At 37.7% G+C, this 20,110-nt stretch overlaps 2 protein-coding genes across 2 annotated transcripts in view; both read left to right on the forward strand.

The window, feature by feature from the left end:
• Nucleotides 1-881: 881 nt before the first annotated feature.
• LOC121421852 (short-chain collagen C4-like) lies at nt 882-5,424 on the forward strand. Its single transcript, XM_041616654.1, has 3 exons — nt 882-1,008; nt 1,554-1,637; nt 4,867-5,424. The coding sequence occupies exons 1-3, from the start codon at nt 882-884 to the stop codon at nt 5,355-5,357; spliced, it is 702 nt and encodes a 233-aa protein (XP_041472588.1). The 3' UTR covers nt 5,358-5,424.
• Nucleotides 5,425-10,110: 4,686 nt separating this feature from the next.
• The window catches only part of LOC121421096 (leucine-rich repeat-containing protein 56-like), a 28,576-nt gene continuing 18,576 nt past the window's right edge, over nt 10,111-20,110 (forward strand). The window contains exon 1 of the mRNA XM_041615712.1: nt 10,111-10,154. The gene's annotated coding sequence lies outside the window, so the exon portion shown is untranslated. The remainder of the gene's footprint in view (nt 10,155-20,110) is intronic.

A 20,110-nucleotide genomic window follows, 5' to 3' on the forward strand; every position in this document is an offset into this window, starting at 1 on the left:
GCACTGTCCTTAAAAAGTCTTAGGTCAGTAAACCTTGCAACTGAGCGCGCTTCGCGCGCTCACTAAATGACTCAAATTTTTGCTGGTGCCCCCCCCAATGCCGTGACCCACGGTACGCCACTGCCCAGGGCCATGGGAGGGAAGTAGGATTTAGAGGTCAAGTCCATCCCAGGAAAATGCTGACTTGAATATATAGAGAAAAATCAAACTAGCATAGTGCTGAAAATTTCATCAAAATCGGATGTAAAATAAAGTTATGACATTTTAAAGTTTCGCTTATTTTTCACAAAACAGTGATATGCACAACTAGGTGAGTCAGTTGATGATGTCCATCACTCACTATTTCTTTTGTTGTTTATTGTTTGAATTATACAATATTTCACTCTTTACAGATTTGACAATAAGGACAAACTTGACTGAACCATATAGTATTAAACAATGCTAATTCCACATGATCAGGGAGGAATTAATCCTTATATCATTTGACAATGAAGAGAAAAATAGAATATTCCCAATGTCATATAATAAAATACATAAGAAATAGTGAGTGGATGACATCATCAGTCTCCTCATTTGCATAACGACCAGGATGTGCATATAACTGTTTTGTGAAATTAAGCGATACTTTAAAATGTCACAACTTTTTATTTTACATCCGATTTTTATGAAATTTTCAATGTTATTTCAAGTTTACAAATATGGTTTAACTTACAACAGTTACAATTTATGTAAATATTGTTCGACTCCTCTTTGAACAGATAACTTTTCCGTTATTGTAACGTTTCAGTAAGTGCTTTTTTATAATCTTATCTAAAAATCGAATTATGTATACGGCTTTACCTGTAATATTGATCTTCATTATTGCATGGTTATTTTCGACAATGATAGGTCCGTGTTCGCTCTGCCCAAAAGGAGCCCCCGGTCCCCCTGGCCCAACGGGCGATGTCGGCCTGCCTGGAAGAGATGGCCGAGATGGGAGGGACGCTTCGTACAATGCCCAACAACCAGGTACATAAAATGGTCAATATATAGCTTATATTATAATCGAATAATTACGATAAAAATCAACACCCAAGGGGCTGTTTGCATTGTAAAAATATGGTAAAGTGAGAATGTCAGATACCTTTTAAATGTTGTTTTAATTGAATTCATTTGGCATAATTTTGATGGTCCATGCATATCTTATGCCATTCTATTATTATCTGCCTTTAATTCGCATTACGTCAAACCCTCGTTTGGGAGATGTCCGTGCATGCTGCTCAGATATAACCTGCGGTTTTATACCCCAGTTTCAAGAACCTCGTTAGACATGTTAGAGGATCAAAGATATTTCATTTCCAGCAGAGTAGGCGAGGAATATAGATACACTATTCATGCTCTTTTATCGTTATGTTTATCTATATGTTCACTCATAAATTTATAGGCAGAAAGAAATTTCAAAGACAATAGATTTCTTCATTGGCATGAATGATGAAATGGAAATTAATAATGATAATAATAACAATTAAATCATTTTTATCATTCATAAATCTTCCACATTTCTCCTAATACAGTCACCGCTGTCAAAAGTAGTGGCGTTGTGTATATACGATGGGGTAAAGATGTTTGCGTTAATGGATCAGAACTGGTTTATGCTGGTAAGAAAGAATTTGTTTTTCAAGACATTTTATTTACTTAATTCGTTTATTCAGTTTCATTAATTGACGCTGTTGACCATGTATAAAGAAGTGTTCAAGGTCATATTGAGGGGGTGTCGCAGAAACAATATTGGCGACAGAATAAAAAGTAATAATGATATAGGAGGGGATATTGGCAAAATAGGAGAATGGTTGTTAGTTGTAACAAGTGGAATGCCTCTGGCCGTCTCACCTGCATCACGCGATTCAACATAGCAGCAGTGCTGACTTTGAAAACTACTATAACTCGCACAAGATGTTCAGTGATACTTGGTTACTCTTATTTCCACGTTTTATGAACTAGACCAATACACATACAGAGATAGGATGGTAATGAATACCCCCAATGTGGCCAAAATTCATTGACCCCACATGACCTTTGACCTTGATCATGTGACCTGAAACTTGCACAGGATATTCAGTGATACTTGATTACTCTTATGTCCAAGTTTCAAAAGTCAGATCAATAAACTTGCAAAGTTCAACTTTGCAAGTTTATTGATCTGACCATCAGTGATGGTAATTCAACAGATACCCCCATTATGGCCAAAGTTCATTGACCTTTGACCCTGGTCATGTGACCTAAAATGGGCACAGGATGTCCAGTAATACTTGATTACTCTTATGTCCAACTTTCATGAATCAGATCCAAAAACTTTTAAAGTTTTGATTGTAATTCATCAGATACTCCCAATTCGGCCAAAGTTCATTGACCCTAAATGACCTTTGACCTTGGTCATGTGACGTGAAACTCATGCAGGATGTTAGGTGATACTTGATTAACCTTATGTCCAAGTTGAATGAACTAGGTTCATATATTTTCTAAGTTATGATTACATTTCAAAAACTTAACCTCAGGTTAAGATTTTGATGTTTGATTCCCCCAACATGGTCTAAGTTCATTGACCCTAAATGACCTATGACCTTGGTCATGTGACATGAAACTCTACTAGGATATTCAGCAATACTTGATTAACCTTATGGCCAAGTTAACTAGGTCCATATACTTTCTAAGTTATGATGTCATTTCAAAAACTTAACCTTAGGTTAAGATTTGATGTTGACGCCGCCGCCGTCGGAAAAGCGGCGCCTATAGTCTCACTCTGCTATGCAGGTGAGACAAAAATCATGCTTATGAAAGTGTACCGTAACTCCTGACAGTAACAATGAGAATTGATGATGCTCAGAGCATTGTACAAGAGAAAAACAATGACATGTAATTACGATCATTTGCTTCATTTTTTATCGGTGCGAGCTTTTGGCCATAATCTTGCCTTTATCATTAGGCCCACAGATATGATCAACATATTTGTTCAACAAGTTGTCAGATCCGACACCTTTCCTACACTGTTAAAAAAACCCTGATTTTACAGAAAAATAAAAGAAGATTTTGCAGAAAGCAATACCAGAATCATTCTTTAAATTCATGAAACAGGAATTTTTCTGCAATTTAACAGAACAGGTCTGTTAGAAAAAGGGGAAAAGAGTGTTTTATTTAAGGGTACACCGCCCGGGGTATTTTGATTCTTGTCATTCCCGGGGGGGGGGGGGCCATTATGGCCCCCCCTTAAGATCTCGGCCGCCGATCGCGCGAGCGACGCAAAAATTTGCACGCTGGTAGTGTGCGATGTAATCTACAAGGCTGTATGGTAAAATTTTCCAAAATAATGAGATTTTATTTTATATGAATTAATTATGCTAATTTATGCATAAATCATACTTTTTGCTCTAATTCACTAAATAAAGCTCCTAGAATGCTAATTTTTGGTAAAAATTTTCTTTGTAGCATTCTTAACAATCGTAATTCAAAAAAACTTTGGTTTGGAAATAAATTTCTTATGTATTTTATTGTTTTATGAATTTCTTATGTATTTCTTTGTTTTTTTACTTTTTGTTTTTTATTGTTTTTTCAATGGAAATTGTTCCAGACATAATTCTGATCATAAACAAGGCAAAATTAATTAAGTTTAATCAGTAAAAGTAGAAATAATGACACATTTATGAATTTTGGCTAAATACGCAATTTGCATTGGATTTGTACATGAAATCACGTTTATGAGCAATTTTGGGTCTGACATGCACTTGCATAATGTTGCGTAATGTCGTAACCACGTACCCGGGCGTCACAACTTTGGTCTCAAAATTTGCGCGAGACTTGAATGTAAAAAGTCAGTGAGCTGCGAGGTGAAAAAATTTCGCGCAGCAGATATATCGCGAAAATTGTTGAGGGGGGGGGGCCATTATGGCCCCCCCCCGGGAGAATTAGGGTTAAGGAAATTTGTAAGATTACACACACCAAATACCAATTTCCTGTAAGATTACGCAATCTGGTAAGATTACAGGTGTTCTCGAGACTCTGCTGCAGGAACTTCTTTTAGTTTAAGGATAAATTTTCTAACAGTGTAAATTTTGATTGGCTAAGAGGCACTCTTTCTAACTGTCGGATTGACATTGGATTTGTCGGATGAAACGTCCTCTCTCGGCTAATGTTATTTAGATCAATCTATGTCTGGGTGGACTAGGGTATAATTGAAACTACAGAATTAGCATTAATAATTTTACATGTATTACGAAAAAGACTTGATACCTAGGTAAACGCATTTGATGAAGATGTTTTGATAAGTTGCAGTTAAACATAGAATGAACCTTCAACAGAAATTAACTGCAAAATTGGAAAAGAGTACGCGTATGATGTATGGGGACCAATAAATTTGTTTTATAAACATGATAAACCAGGCTAAGTGAAAGGAGGCTTTTAATATTTTTGGACTTTAAAAGTCACATTGGCCGAGAGAGGACAGCTAGCACATCATTCTCTGGGGAGCGCTTCATTTAAAGGATCTGTATGTAAAACGTTCATCCGATAAATCCTGGGGTGTTTCATCGACATTTTCATCCGACATGTTGTCAGATCTGACATCTTTCTCTGATGTTGATTGTTTGAGAGGTACTGTTACTATGGTAACTGTCGGATAAAGCGTCTGACAAGTCCTTTTATGAAAGCCCCCCTCCCCCCCCCCCCGTTTATCCCACAGCTGCATTAGGAACAGTGCTCTCAGCCAATCAAAATCTAGTTAATATGTCGGATCTGACAACTTAATGTCGGACAACTATGTTAATGAAATGCTCCCCTGATGGTGGTCTCTTTGGCTAGCTAATCGACCTTTACTAATTTGTGTAATCCGTCCAGGTACTGCAGCAGGAGCTCGCTGGACCCATGAGGGAGGTGGTGCTAACTATCTGTGTATGCCAACTGATCCTATTTATGATGAATATCAGTGTGGTACTGGTGCACTTCGCGCTCTGCTGTACTCGTCCGAATATGAGACAGAAACCTCCATAATTCGTCTACGTGAAGTCCACGACTACGCACCAAAATGTGCAGTCTGTAGGGCGCCCTCTGGTCGATCTACCAAATTGATGATCCCTGCACGTAACAAGTGCCCTTCTGACGAGTGGCGTCTGGAGTACAGCGGTTACCTCATGTCAGAGTATCAAACCCACAAACGTTCAGAGTTTGTCTGTTTCGATCATGACATGGAAGGCGCAGCTGGTACAGCCGGAGACCAAAACGGGGCTCTCTTCTACACGGTAACAGCCGTATGTGAGGCAGCAACTGGGCTTCCGTGTGATCCCTATATTAATGATCAGGAACTGACATGTGCAGTCTGTACGATTTAGAAATTGTTACCATAGTAACAGTGCTTCTCAGCCAGTCAACGTCAAGGAAAGTTGTCAGATCTGACAACCTGTCGGACAATCAATCTTATTTGAAAGAAAAAATGAGAGAAACAATTTAAAACAAGTTTCATCCAAATCGGTTATAGAATAAGCGAGTTATGGAAGTTGGATAAGTATTGTACTTTCTATGGGGATCCTCGAATTGGCAAACATGCTTCAAAATGGCCGACTTTGTGGACAAGCCCTCCATTCGTCTTGTACACATATTTTCAGATTTTCCCTATTATTTTACATATTTCACATCATCTCTTCCTGACCTTGAAATGTGATGTGTATTATATTTTCCCATGACATGTTATGCTCAGAATGAGGCAATATGCAATTTTTAAGAAAATCTGAAAAATTGTGTACAAAACAAATGGAGAGTTGTCAACAAATTCAGCTATTTTAAAGCATGTTTGCCAATTTGATGGTCCCAATAGAAAGTACAAGAAGATCTATTAAACGCCCATATAACTTGCTTATTTAACAACTGGTTTTGATGAAACTTGTTTTAAATTGTTCCTCTTGCTTTACTCTTTCCAATAAGATTGCTTCTCATCTCGGGTTTTGGTTTCCTTTAATGTTTGGTGAAACGATCCCCAGGGGTCTGTGCTACTTAGCCAATCAAAACCATGGAAAGTTTTGTTCTCAGACGATATAATATATCAAACCCCTAACAGGTCTCAATGATGCAATCTCAGCAGTCAACACTTGAAACTCTTTGTTCATAGTTTGATTCGAATATTTGTTTTTTTTCAGATAGGGAATTCTTCAGGAAGGCTAAAAACATCTAAAGGCTCTGTACTAGTATGATCGTGAAAGTCGATATTCTTTATAAATGTCGTTAATTGACAAAGACAATAAAAGAAAAAGTGCAATTTCTTGGGTTTAATTCTTCTTTATTCAGTGTTTTCAGTTTCATAGATTTTGGATGCCAATGAAGTTTATCTTTAGGCCCCCTATCTATAGCTAGCAATAGGTTGGATAATGATAGGCCTATGCCCGACTTTCACTTTTCATATGTTATTACTTCAACTTGTAATTTCATTACTGTGTGTTAAAAAATATGTATCTTACTTGAAAAAATAATCATTACCTCACACAATAAATCAGGAGTCAGACCTATTTCTACATTGAATTTCCTGAAGTGAAAGGCTGCGGAACCGTGGGCAGCACTTGCCCCTAAACTATTTCCGGTAGAAAAGAATCTACTTTTTATTATGAGGAAATGTTGTTGTTTTTTTCAAAATAGTATGTGCCCTTTTTAAAAGTAAATTTCCCTCTCTGAAATAGGTTTTTCCCCCTATATTTTACCTGAAATGATTCTTTACAATTGTATGCCTAAATGCATTAAAATGCATTTGGCATCTCACGGGGTAGCAAAAGTTTCTCTTTGCCCTATTACCCCCTTATCACTTAAAGACAAATGATTAATGATATCAAAGAATAGTTATCACCATAATTATTATTATCATTAATATTATTATTGTTGTTATTATTTTATCATTATCATCATTATTATCAGTAGTAGTAGTAGTAGTAGCAGCAGTAGTAGTAGTAGTAGTAGTAGTAATATCCCGGGGGCACTCAGTATATAATGCATAGTGGGTATGTGCCGCGGAGGGGGCCCCCATTCAAATTTCCGTTCCACGGGCACAGCATTTTTGTCTTATCGAGAAAAAGAACCGCGCCATAGTATAGCATTTTCTTCTTATCGAGAAAAAAGAAGAAAGAAATTCGCTCCAAAGCTTCGCAAATTTTTCGTTACGCCGTTCCGGTCGCATCGATCAGCTACAATGAGCTGCAATTTTGGTGAAAAGCGGCCGCAGAGCACTGTCCGATCATCGCCTCTGCGCGAGCGCACCCGGCGGCCGTGTCGCCGGGTTATAGCTGCATCGAACACGCATACCGTTCCATAGGGATGCATACGCATTTACACTCCGGCGATCCGTTTCAATTAAGGACCCCGTTTTCCCAAACATTTGTAGTTCCGAGGACCATCCTTTTTACAGTAAGCCCGCTCCAATAAGGCCCCCGCTTTTTGTCTATCCCGCGGCACACCCCACCACTTTTGGTCGAATGCCCCGGGCCCCAGGGAGTAATATGCTGATTCGTCTTTTTTAACGCTGGCACGTAGTGGTGATGATTGATGTTGCTGATGATGTGGGAGTGCAAAGCTCATGACAATACAAATTCACTTAACGGGAACAGTGACCATGATGATGATGGTGATGATGTTAATGACAATAGTGATGATGATGGTGGTGATAATGGTGCATGATGGTGATGACGATGATGATGACGATGATGGTGATGATGATGAGGCACACAAAGGCCATAAACATGATTGCAATGACTTTGATAGCGTGTCCTAAAAATGCTAATGGCACTCTAGATGGGTAAACATTGAAATTACATAGTACACCCGTACACTGCAATACAGTTTTTATGCAATATGGATATGGTTTAATAATAACAAAGATACGAACATTTTTTCTTTCATGGCGCATCAGGATACCAGGCAGACGTGTAGTCAGATTCAGCTAGATTTGTGTGTGGTTAAAATTATATCTAAGCCTATTCAAGTTCAGCCACGGGCGTTAACTCAGGAAGGATTTTCTTGGGAAAGAGAGTCCTATCATCTATCCCCCTCTGCTGAATAGATTATTTTTGCCTATAAATAGCCCACGGTTGAACGTGAATATATATTTTCACCACTTAAATATTAGATAACAAATCGTTTTAGTTGAACCTGACAATATACATATATATATATATATATATATACATATATATATATGTATATATATATTGTAAGAAATGGATGAAGAGAACAATGGTAGGCGTAGCTTAAATCAAGGTTCCCCAGAGCTATCTACCCTTTGGAAAAATTGGTGATGCCGAAAAAATGTCTCTGCCGGGAATCGAACCCGGGCCCCCAGCTTTGAACGCCGGTGCCTTAACCACTAGACCACAGAGACGGTTAGTAGCTAGGGCTTGTCATTGTTCAAAACTCACCTTCACCCGACAAAGGAATATATAATTGGTATAGTGTCGAAAATCTGTCTATCTGACGGTCAATCGGATCGGGCTCGCCCTAGCTACTAACCGTCTCTGTGGTCTAGTGGTTAAGGCACCGGCGTTCAAAGCTGGGGGCCCGGGTTCGATTCCCGGCAGAGACATTTTTTCGGCATCACCAATTTTTCCAAAGGGTAGATAGCTCTGGGGAACCTTGATTTAAGCTACGCCTACCATTGTTCTCTTCATCCATTTCTTTACAATATTTGAATAAAAGAGTTGCCAAAAGCTGTTGTACATGTATAACTTTACACATTTGTATTTCTTCTCCCATATGTGTACTGTATCGAAGCAATAGCTTTGATCCAGCTGAGGCATGGCGGCTTGTCATTGTCCAAAACTCACCTTCACCCGACAAAGGAATATATAATTGGTATAGTGTCGAAAATCTGTCTATCTGACGGTCAATCGGATCGGGCTCGCCCTAGCTACTAACCGTCTCTGTGGTCTAGTGGTTAAGGCACCGGCGTTCAAAGCTGGGGGCCCGGGTTCGATTCCCGGCAGAGACATTTTTTCGGCATCACCAATTTTTCCAAAGGGTAGATAGCTCTGGGGAACCTTGATTTAAGCTACGCCTACTATTGTTCTCTTCATCCATTTCTTACAATATTTGAATAAAAAAGAGTTGCCAAAAGCTGTTGTACATGTATAACTTTACACATATATATGTATATATATATATATTATATATATATATATATATATATATATATATATATATATATATATATATATATATTAATGAAAGCTATGATCGAGAGTTTTTTTTATCTCAGAACTGAAATAGCTTAAGGGTCACACTTCCTTGTCCACTGTAGGTGATGAATGAGTACACCCACTTTTTTTTTAATTTTCCGGGCCGAAATATTAATTTTGGGTTAAATTCTTTTTTTTTTTTTTTGGGGGGGGGGGGCCTAGTCATTTTTCCTCGGAAAAATATGCCCCCCCGTGGAAAATTTCGGAGCCACCCCTGATTACACGTACTGTACTCATGTCGGTGATCATTTACCAAATTCAAGTATGGCCGGAAGTTTTTGGCCGCAAACAGTAGTTTGGTCGAATACATTTGAAAGCAGTACTTCCGTTGCTTTAAAATACTGCATAATATTGCATAATGATAATGGAATACTATGAAACGTAATAGATTAAATTTGCCTCATAAAATAGGCCTACCATTTCCATGAAAATAATTACCGCTGGCGGATCCAGGGGCGGGGGTATGCCGGCCCGTGCCCCCCCCCCCTTTGGGAGGCACATTTAAATTTGTAATGTAAACATGCCGTTAAAATAGAAGTGTGCCCCCTTTTGAAAGTGAAGACCTTTGTTATGTTTTGTTTTACTTGTCAAGATTTTCCTCGGGGAAAATGTGCCCCCTTAATTTTGAAAAACCCGGATCCGCCCCTGATTGTACGTTAGTCTTGGTTCTTTCACAGTTAACTTGTCCTCTACAAAAATTGTACTATTCGATCGCCCTTAATTACAAAGTCTGTGTGCTTGCGATCTACTTTTACTTTACATAATGATATTCAATTTTAAAAAATAATAAAAATGCAGAAAATTAGATAAGTGCAACATTTGGCTTTTAGCATGGTCCCGTCGTAGAGGGCGACAATTAAATGGTAAAAACCGAAACAATCAGAATAGCAGGGAGAGAGAGAATTTCTGCTCCAAAAGCTGGTAAGATAACTTGTAATTTCGAGCATACTTTGTTTTATGGTACAATTTTAGTGATTCATTACGATGCGGAGATTATATTTGGGTGCACTGATAACTAATGTTTGTTTATTACTTTCATGAATAATGAAACATGCTGGCATATTCCGCCACAACTCTCGTTTCTGTCGCACTTGTTCGCTGATTAACGGCAGTTATCACGCCATCGCAGGTCCTCTGTTACCCGACCGCTCTGGGGGTGCCGGTTCCTCGCTCCCGCTCACGCAGTCGAAACAGTCTCACCTCGTTTCATAGCAACATGATGCTAATGAATTAAAAATCAATTAATATCACTAATCAGTATTGTGACATTTGCGAGGAAATTATTGTGGCATAATTTGTGTGTAGATAAAAATGTGTGTCAGAATTTTGAGCTGAGTAATGAAAAAATGAGAATTTAAATTTTGTTCAGTTGTTCAAACTTCAATATTAAATATTACTTTATTAGTTGACAAATTTATTGACAAGTCAAAAGTAAAAAAAAAGAAAGTCAGAAAGACAGATTCTTTAACTCCTTTCCCAAAATGAGTCTATGAGTGGTAGATCAGTTCAGGCTCTGTATTGAAGTAAAACTGATAGAATGAGTGAGTGGAGTGTGTTAGCGGTGATGGCACGAGACAGACAGATACGAATAACCGAGTGGTTGGTTAATTACAGGTACGACACTGACAAGGATTATTACTCACGAATCACGAATGGGTTACTTCGACGGTACAAGACAGAGACAACAACTAATACTTACCTGACACTTGCACTGACGATGCCACACGGTAGATACAGACAACAGATATTGCAGACTTCTATACACTAACTAACAGACCACGGCGCCGAGTGGGGAGCTTCTGGGATGTCCTCACTCGATGGCGGTCTTCTCTATTCTCTCTTCACGGTGTCTACTCTCTCTGGTGTCTAGGCTGGATCTCTTCTCAGCACCAGTACCAGCTTGTGTACGTGCTGTGCAACGCACACACGTACGTACCGTACGTAGCAGGCGTAGGAGCATATAAAGGCTCCTCCAATCAGGAGTGCTCCTCGCCTACACACAGCACACACACGGACTTAATACATACATTGTACGTAGAAGGCGTAGGAGCATATAAAGGCTCCTCCAATCAGGAGTGCTCCTCGCCTACACACAGCACACACGGACTTAATACATACATGAACATAGCTCAATACGTAGACTTATAGTTATACACATATTAATACATATAGGGTACTGCATGTACATGGCCCAATTACTACATTCCTCCCGGTTCCATCAGATTGCGACATATATTGTGCAATCTCAATAGATATAAACAGATATGAAGGAACCTGACAGAAGAATGTAATATATGCCTATATGATTAAAACTGATTAAATACATGACACCAATAAAATACCTCAGATACCGTACATAAAAAGTGTGATCTGAGCTCAACATAGTACTATTCAATAAGAATAACAATTGTTCATTTTAGAAAAAGATTGCTGGTCCAGCAAAAATAAATCTCATTACTGGAGACCAGCAAATATATACTTGCATGGAGGAAAATCTGGTCTATGTATTGATATAAAGAATATCTTCTTATTTCGTGTAAGTCTGAAAGAAGATATATATATATATATGTTCAGCCTTGCCAGCAATTTACATAAAATATTCTTTAAGTTGATCTGTTAGTCTGTTCTTTACATTAAGTTGTACATTGTATAATTAAAAATACTAACAATGAAATAAAACCAATTGGCTGGAGCTCTGTTACCAATAAATATAGGCCTGTACAATGTGACCTTTACAAATATGATATATGATTGGTAATATGTTTGAGCTCTTAAAGACATGTAATGATACTTCAACCAGATCTGGTGCAAATAAATATAACAACCTGGACTTGACATACATACATAGTATTTTCCCTTGAGAAAAAACTACTACTATTTCAACATCCTGTATGACAATATTTCTAGGGTTGTTTATAAAGCCTTTGCAAACAAGGTAAAAGATCTATGGTTGAAATATCTATGTCTTTATGTAGTATAAAATATATACAAATGTGATAAAAGAACTATCTATTGCATTTATAACCAGTGTTTGCACCTATTACTTTGCAAGCCACCTGAAGAGGTACAAGCTATTAAAATTTAGAGGTATGCCTTCACCTTCTTGATTGTGTTCATAAAATAAATCATATTGCCTAACAGAAATTTCAATTGCAGGACTTTCAGCAACTGATCAAGGAGATACTACTCCATTCCAGGGGTGGTGGCCAGGGAGGAAGGAGCCAAGGACAAGATGTAAGAAATGGGTTGTAAACTAAACTACAGAAATATCTCTGGTTCCACCAGATGAGAGAACTGAGGAATTCAAGGATGGACAGCTTAGGAGGGGTACTTCCCCAAAGCATTTGCACTAGATAACTCTGCCCATGCTTGGTATCCTCAGTAGAGGCCCGACTGTCCTCTGACATAGTTACAAAGCTTACATTATCTACACCTATGGTATTTACAGTATCATCACTTACACATGTAGTATGTACAGTTACATCATCTACACATGTGGTATTTACAGTTACTTCTTCTACACTTAAGATACCTACATGTTTCACTGCTAAACGTTCTGGACAGTTTCTCTTAAAGTGTCCAGACTTGTGACATGCAAAACAAACATCACGACAAGACAACTGGGATTCAGTGTCTTCTGTTGAAGGAGAACCTGTATGCCTATTCAGCTCTGGGACAGCAGTTACCGATCCCTGGACTGAGGACTGGAAGGACTTCATCTGTGCCCCTAGAGCAGATTGAATATTATCAACCTTCTCCAGATTGGGCACTCGGTCCTCCAGACTGTCCTTAAGGGAGGACTGCTGAGCATTAGAGGCAAGCCCGGAAACACCCATACGGTTGATTCTGGGATCCTCCTCGACAGTATCGTAAGACCTTTGTCTTGCATATTTTAGCCGATGCTGAAACCACCGAACTAAGTCAATGGCATGATCAAGATTACGAGGACGTGATTGGATAGCGCATTTCCCCGCTTCTTGATCTAATGAACCCTGACAAAACTTTTGCACTATTTGCCTCTCAACAATCTCCTCAGGCAATCCGTCAAAAACGCGTGAAGCGTAGGATAGGACACGATCGGCCCATTCCCCCTTTGTTTCGGTTGTTGCCTGCTGCGCAAAATCGAATTGCAATTGTGCGACAGGAAATTCTTTAGAAGCAAATCTTTGCTCAAGCTTCTTGACAATATCTGTATAGGGAACGTTTATTTTGGAAGAAACAATAACTGATGTAAAATATTTGATTGCGCTTCCCTCAAGACAAAAGCAAAGTTCACTGAGCTGTTGGGCTTGATCCCAACCGCGATCTTCCGAGTACAGCTGGAAATTACGTATGAAAGTGTGCCAACACCCTCTACCATCGAAGGTCACGGACTTGGGCAACGAGGACACTCGCGCACCAGGAGTATACCCACGAGAATAAGATCTCAGGGCATCGCAACCTCGATCTAAGAGCGGAAGCCTTGAATCCAAAGCAGATGAATGCCGAGATGATTTCAGTTCTTCTGACAATAATTTCATTTTAACAGCCAGACAGTGCATCATCATTGCCATATAACTATCATCAGCTTTGGAATGATCATTAGAAGTATGAGAGGAAGATTGTGGATATGAATCATGTTTATTTGTATTCTGAACCCTGCTGTTTGATCTGGGTTCACATTGAGTATAAGGTGAATGCAAATTATCAGCCTGAGGCTGTCTACCAGTATTGGGTTCAGCATATCTATATTGGCATTTATCAGCACATTCATATACAAAATCTGTTAAATCAAGATCAGATAAATAATGTATCCTTGAACAATCAAACTTCTCATAAACAAATTCCTCTACAAAACTTCTTGGATAACCAAGCTTGTACAGATTATCTGCCAGTGAATACTCGTATAAGTATCCCCTGCTAGTATTCCGACTGTCTATAATGTCTTCAACTAATCTTTGTTTTACTCTGGCAATGTCACTTTGCATCATTATGAATTCCAAATAAACTCAGGAAAAGTATTATTGATTATCACCTTGGTGATTCAAAGGCATATTCTTAAACATATTGTAAATACTGTCATAAATTCAAATTCAATGATCGACAGTGTAACGTAACAGAATATAGCTTACAGATCAGTGAAAGAACTTAACTAGGTTTATACTCAATCTTGTGTCACTGAATACACTTAATGCCAAGGAAAGAGTGAAGTATGGTAATACTTGTACTGCAAGAACAATAATAATATAAGTATGTACACACTCCTGTAGCAATGGATGTATTCAGTGAAAGTATATTTACAAATTACAGTGCAGCTTTTCAAGTTTCAGAAACTACACTTGTAGAATAGAATATCAAACTTCTACTTCTCTGTTCTACTTACTCTACAACTATTAAAAGAGCCTAACAAGGATTCAACTTATCGAAGCCTTAACGCTTACAAAAGTAGCATTCAATGACAATTGTCTAATTCTGATGAATGCAATATATAAATGTCAAACACACATTTATCCTACATCCGATTTTCTTTATTTTTCTTTTGTCTTTTTTTTAGAATGTGGATAAGTTACCAAATAAAAAAAATGAAAGTGAATGGCAACAAGCCTAAAAATGGCTCTACTATCAACTTGCGTAAAATAACAGCAGTGAATTTTGTATTTCACTGATGAATTCTTGAGCCCGAATAGAAATTTGGAAATTTTCAGCGCAAGAATGATGCTCCAAAAGTACAACAGAGCAAACCGTATGAACAAAAGTAATTTTTATTTTTCAAAGAATACTGATATCAAACATTGATTCTGATATCAAAGATCGATAGTATCTGTACCTTTCACTTAAAATCAGAGTAAAGAGTTGGTTTAATTAAAATAAGTATCTTCAAGGGCTTATCAAAATTTAATTCAGTACTTCTTGTACCTTCAGTTGAGTTCTAATTAAATTTACAAGAACCTGAATTTCAAATACAGAAAGACAATCCAGGATAACCTCCAAGAAAAATTTCCTACAATTTAAGAACTAAGGGCCCGAAATTAAATTCCAAGTCCTCGTTCAAACAAGTGTACACCGAGTCAAAAGGCAAAGCAAAACAATTGCACTTGTTGGCTCCAGGTATACACTGTCAGGAAATTACAAACACCGCTTAGAGATTAAATTATCTGCAAAGGAAAAATCCCTAAACTATAATAAGATACTAGATTTATTTGGGATCGATTAAATTCTCACGATGGAATTTTTCTGATATGAGCTTACAAAAATCAGAAAAGACAGAAGCGCCAAATCTGGAATATATTTTAGGCAAATAAACTAATTTACAGCTCTAACTCAGCTGATAAGCTCAACTTCAAGAGGTTAAATGAATTTAAATAAATTCTTTTAATTTCCAGTAAGAGTCAAATTGATCTCAAAGACAAAAATGCAAAGTGCTAGTACTGCACAGACAGACTCACGCAACTGGTACCGGTATACGGCTAACGTAAAGGCTGGTGACTACTCGACACCAGACAAAGTTGGGGTGATAAATTTAATCAATTAAATCTAAAAACATGAAATATCAATATGGGAATAAGGAATTTAGCTACGTTTGCTTAAATATTGGGTCAAGAGACAATTGGCGGCTAAATCCAACAAATTGTCAGTAAAAACTGACGAAAAGTAAATTCGTTCAAAATTTGCCTTCACGGAGACGATTACCGGCTCGTGAACGTTATCCCTGCCTGGAGTTACGGCCAGACAGAGAGGTGCGTTGCGCTGGGGTTGGTTGAAAACCGCGCGACGTTCGATTAACTCAGATTAACTAATAAAGAATGATCTAATTACAAAATCGACTTCTACGAGTTCCTACTTAGAACTAATCTTCAAAATAAATCAACAGTCAATCACTATAATAGTATAAAATCAGAGTTTAGCTGCTAAACTAGCAAATTCTAACTCTGATCGGCTGTGACTGTGTTCACGACTCTATCTCGATCAAGTGAACAATGTAGCAGTTACGTGATTGGCTCGGCAGCGCAGTGATGATTCAAGCCAAGCGAGGCGATCGAGGGTAGATTTTTGGTCAAAACAACCTCGAAAGATATTTCAATATTTGTTAATTAAGACAAATCTTTATTATCATCTAACTTTTGACCTGCTGATTTCTTGATCTCCAAGCAATATGGAAATCAAAATCAGCACATAGATCTATAAATAGCGATGATTCAATTTAGCTCGAATCAAATGACATAAACATGGAACATGAAGAACATAGAGAATAATATATCTAAATTATCAAGAAATTAATAGCCTACCGGTTTCTCTGCATAACCACACAATTTTGAAAAATTATGAAGCCTACACACAACCAGCCCAAACTACTAATTATTCGACATGTAAGATAAAATTATTCAGACTTCTCTTTCCCAGTCCCAACGGGTCTGACACTGGTATTGACAGAAGTCTATTCACATAAATATTTCAGACTTCTCTTTTTCCAGTCCCAACGGGTCTGACACTGGAATTATTATACAGAAGTCTATTCACACAAATAATTCAGACGTCTATTTTTCCAGTCCCAACGGGTCTGACACTGGAATTATTTATAGAAGTCTATATATTCACACACAATTCTACCGAGTGGGTGAACAGTTAGCAACAATGAATAACAGTTGTAATTAGTACAAGAAACAATCACAATATCGGATGTGATGAATGAAATGCTTTAAAGAAAATTCACAAAATGTGTATTAATTAAAACAGTAATCAAGAGTATATTTTCAAGTTACAGGTAAGATCCGAAACTCAGCAAACCCACCTATTTTTCTAGTAACAGGTAAGCTCTGAAGTTCAGAAAAACCCACCTATAACCACCGACACAAATGTAATTTCGAGTTGGGCAAAAGTTTGAAGTAAATTCAGATTATTACCAAACTCAGCAACCAGGAGTATTAAAACTTCTAACACTCTTTCCGCCACTCAATGTGCACAGAACTGGTTGTAAAAACACTTGCTGAATGTCGATAGAAAATATATACTGGAAAATGTATAAAAATATATGAACAGCAACTCTACGCCCTCAAAATATTGGTATACACTGCCCGATATACAAGACTATGAAATTCTTGGGACTAATACCACCTGGAATAATTACTGAGGATCGAGGGAAAATTAAAAGTTCAAATAAACTTTTCCAATCCAATAAATCCACCAAATACTCACACCCGACTTTTTTTCTTTAGAATGGTGTGAATGTTCCAAATTCGGAAGAAAACTTAAAGACAATGGCGGACTAAAAATATCCAAGCCTAGAAGCAGACTCCAAAGAATTTACAAACAAAAGCAACGAGATGGTAAGCTACGCAAAAATATGCAAGGAACGAAATTCTTGACCGCGAGCCAAACAATAGAAGAGACTCGCGAAGAATGCGATCAGAAATGCAAGTAAACCAAACAATGAATTGAAGGGCGTGTGCACCTTTGGTGTACTGTGCACAGAGTATACCACGTGCGTTGCAATGAAAATGCAACGTAGTGGACATGAAATAACTTCCTAGATATGGCAAATATATATCAAAATCCACTTGTAACAAACAAGAAATGATATCATTTACGGGAAAATGACAAAACTAAAACTAAATGTGTGCGAGATGCATGAATATCCACGCAACCTCGGCACGTAAATTAATAAGACTCGTTAGAGAGTGGAAACTTCTCACTCACTCTCCGTTCGTAATGCACTTCAAAATCACCCAGAAATGACTCTCGTGAGCAATAATGAAATACAAATGGACATGAAATGATGAAAATGATAGGCACACAGGACGATCCGGAAACTCGCAATCGCCAATGAAGTAAAACTGATAGAATGAGTTAGTGCTGCAGCCGAACCGCTGAACCGAACGGAAGTTCGCCGAACTTGGCACTTCCGAACCGGACCGAACCGAACCGAACTCAAAGGCCTGGTTCGGAAGTTCGGTAAAAAAAAGTATGTTTGTATGCAATGCGTGAATGCGATGACTACATAGATTTAAGTATAAAATCAATAAAATATATATTGGTTAGTGATTGTGCACAAAGAGAATTCCACTCAATATATTTTTAAAATCCACTATGATAGCTCCCATCTTGTCTTTGATTGAACTGTTATCAACTTAAGAATATTTTATTAACATAAATTATATATTTTTTCTTGATAAAATGAGGGGGCATTTTGAAGCTAAACTCGGTATAAAAGTGTGGTGTAATTACGTTATGCCGTAATCGATCGTGATCGTAATCGGACCTAATCATTTTGTATTTAATAAAGAAAAAGAACCAGACATAAATTCATTCCTCGTAAATGACAAAGTATGACAGTTTCGGTCTCGTGTTTGATTAAATTTTTATCATTTTCAATTTTTTTATAAACATGAATAGGCCTGGGAGTAAACATCGATTGATCGAATGGTTCGATTGGCATGCCGCCAATCACCAATCGATTAGCAAAATTTACACTAATCGAATGTTCGGCAGATCCCGATTATGACGTTGGGATACCTCTAATACCCAAGTAATAAAAATAAAATGACAAGAAAACAATGATGACAGCTGTTTTTTACAGGTTTAAAAATGATGTTACCGAGGTAATGTTTCAAAAATTATCAATGATTGTATCACATTCACAGTTACATACCAACATGATAGCGCTCCGAAAATGTTAATCCCACCCGACCTTGCCCTCATACACAAAATAAGTCATTATGTGCGTGCACAATAATAAGTAAACACATAACCAGCTCACTTGAGCTGATTGGACCTTCGGATAGCCAATGAAACTTTGGGAAACAAAGAAGCGGAAGGCATGTGGTTCCCTTATCAGGAAAGGTCATGACTTCAGAAATGAATTGACCCCTCCCCCATCTGTGTGTGTGTGTGCGTGTGAGGGAAAGAGAGAGGGAAGGATAGGGGGTGGGAGCCGGAGAATTTCTTTCATGTTTCAGAACAATGCAACCTTTTTTATATCCCCCTCAACCAATGAAAACTACATTCCAACACGCGCCCGCCTTCACCAGTACTTTCTCGACTAGTCTCCAAAAATAGACCCAGTTATACATGTAGGTTCAAATGATAAAAAAATCGTTATTTTGAAAGGTATTTCACATGAAATATTTTTTTTTAATACATGTGTAGCATCGTGGGCAGTGCCACAAGTGGAGGCGGGGACATGGTGTGGGCAAGGGATGAAAATTTTCAAGTGAAATGCTCCACCTGGGCTCAGTCTCAAAGAATATACTTCATGAATGAGTTGTTTACGTCTTTGGACTCGGCGGGGCTGATTCATTTATATGCAGGGGTGTGGCACTTGGAGGGATGAATGCATAATACCAGGGTACCAGTATTAATTTAGGAAAGATTTTCATTGGGACAATAAACTGAAAGATTTAATCTCATTTCATGAAGTTTCTTTTGATATAAAAAAATCATGGAGAAGGGGGAAAAGGGCCTCATTTATGCTAAACATGTGACTGATGGAGATTTCTTCATGGGGGGGAGGGGTCACCATAAAGTAGGACAACTATTGTGACTTAAAAAACGTAATTCCCGACGAACAATCGAATCATTCAATTATTTTTCCAGGAAATAATCGAATGGTAATAATGACAATCGTCCCAGGCCTAAACATGAATATATTTTTTCCTTATAAAATGTGGGGACATTTTAAGCTTAACTCAGTTAAAAAGTGTAGTTGAATTACGTATTGCTGTAATCGGATGTACATTTAATTGAAAAGACATAAATTAATTCCTTGTGACTGACAAAGTAATGGTAAAGTATATTCCACCTTCTGAAATTTCCATATTAATATAAAAGATAAATAAATAAGAGATGAAGGAATGAGGGTGAAAAAAACAAAAAAGATAAAAATTCAAACCAAATCAACGCAT

Source organism: Lytechinus variegatus, chromosome 9 (genome assembly GCF_018143015.1).
Source record: "Lytechinus variegatus isolate NC3 chromosome 9, Lvar_3.0, whole genome shotgun sequence".
Taxonomy (NCBI): domain Eukaryota; kingdom Metazoa; phylum Echinodermata; class Echinoidea; order Temnopleuroida; family Toxopneustidae; genus Lytechinus; species Lytechinus variegatus.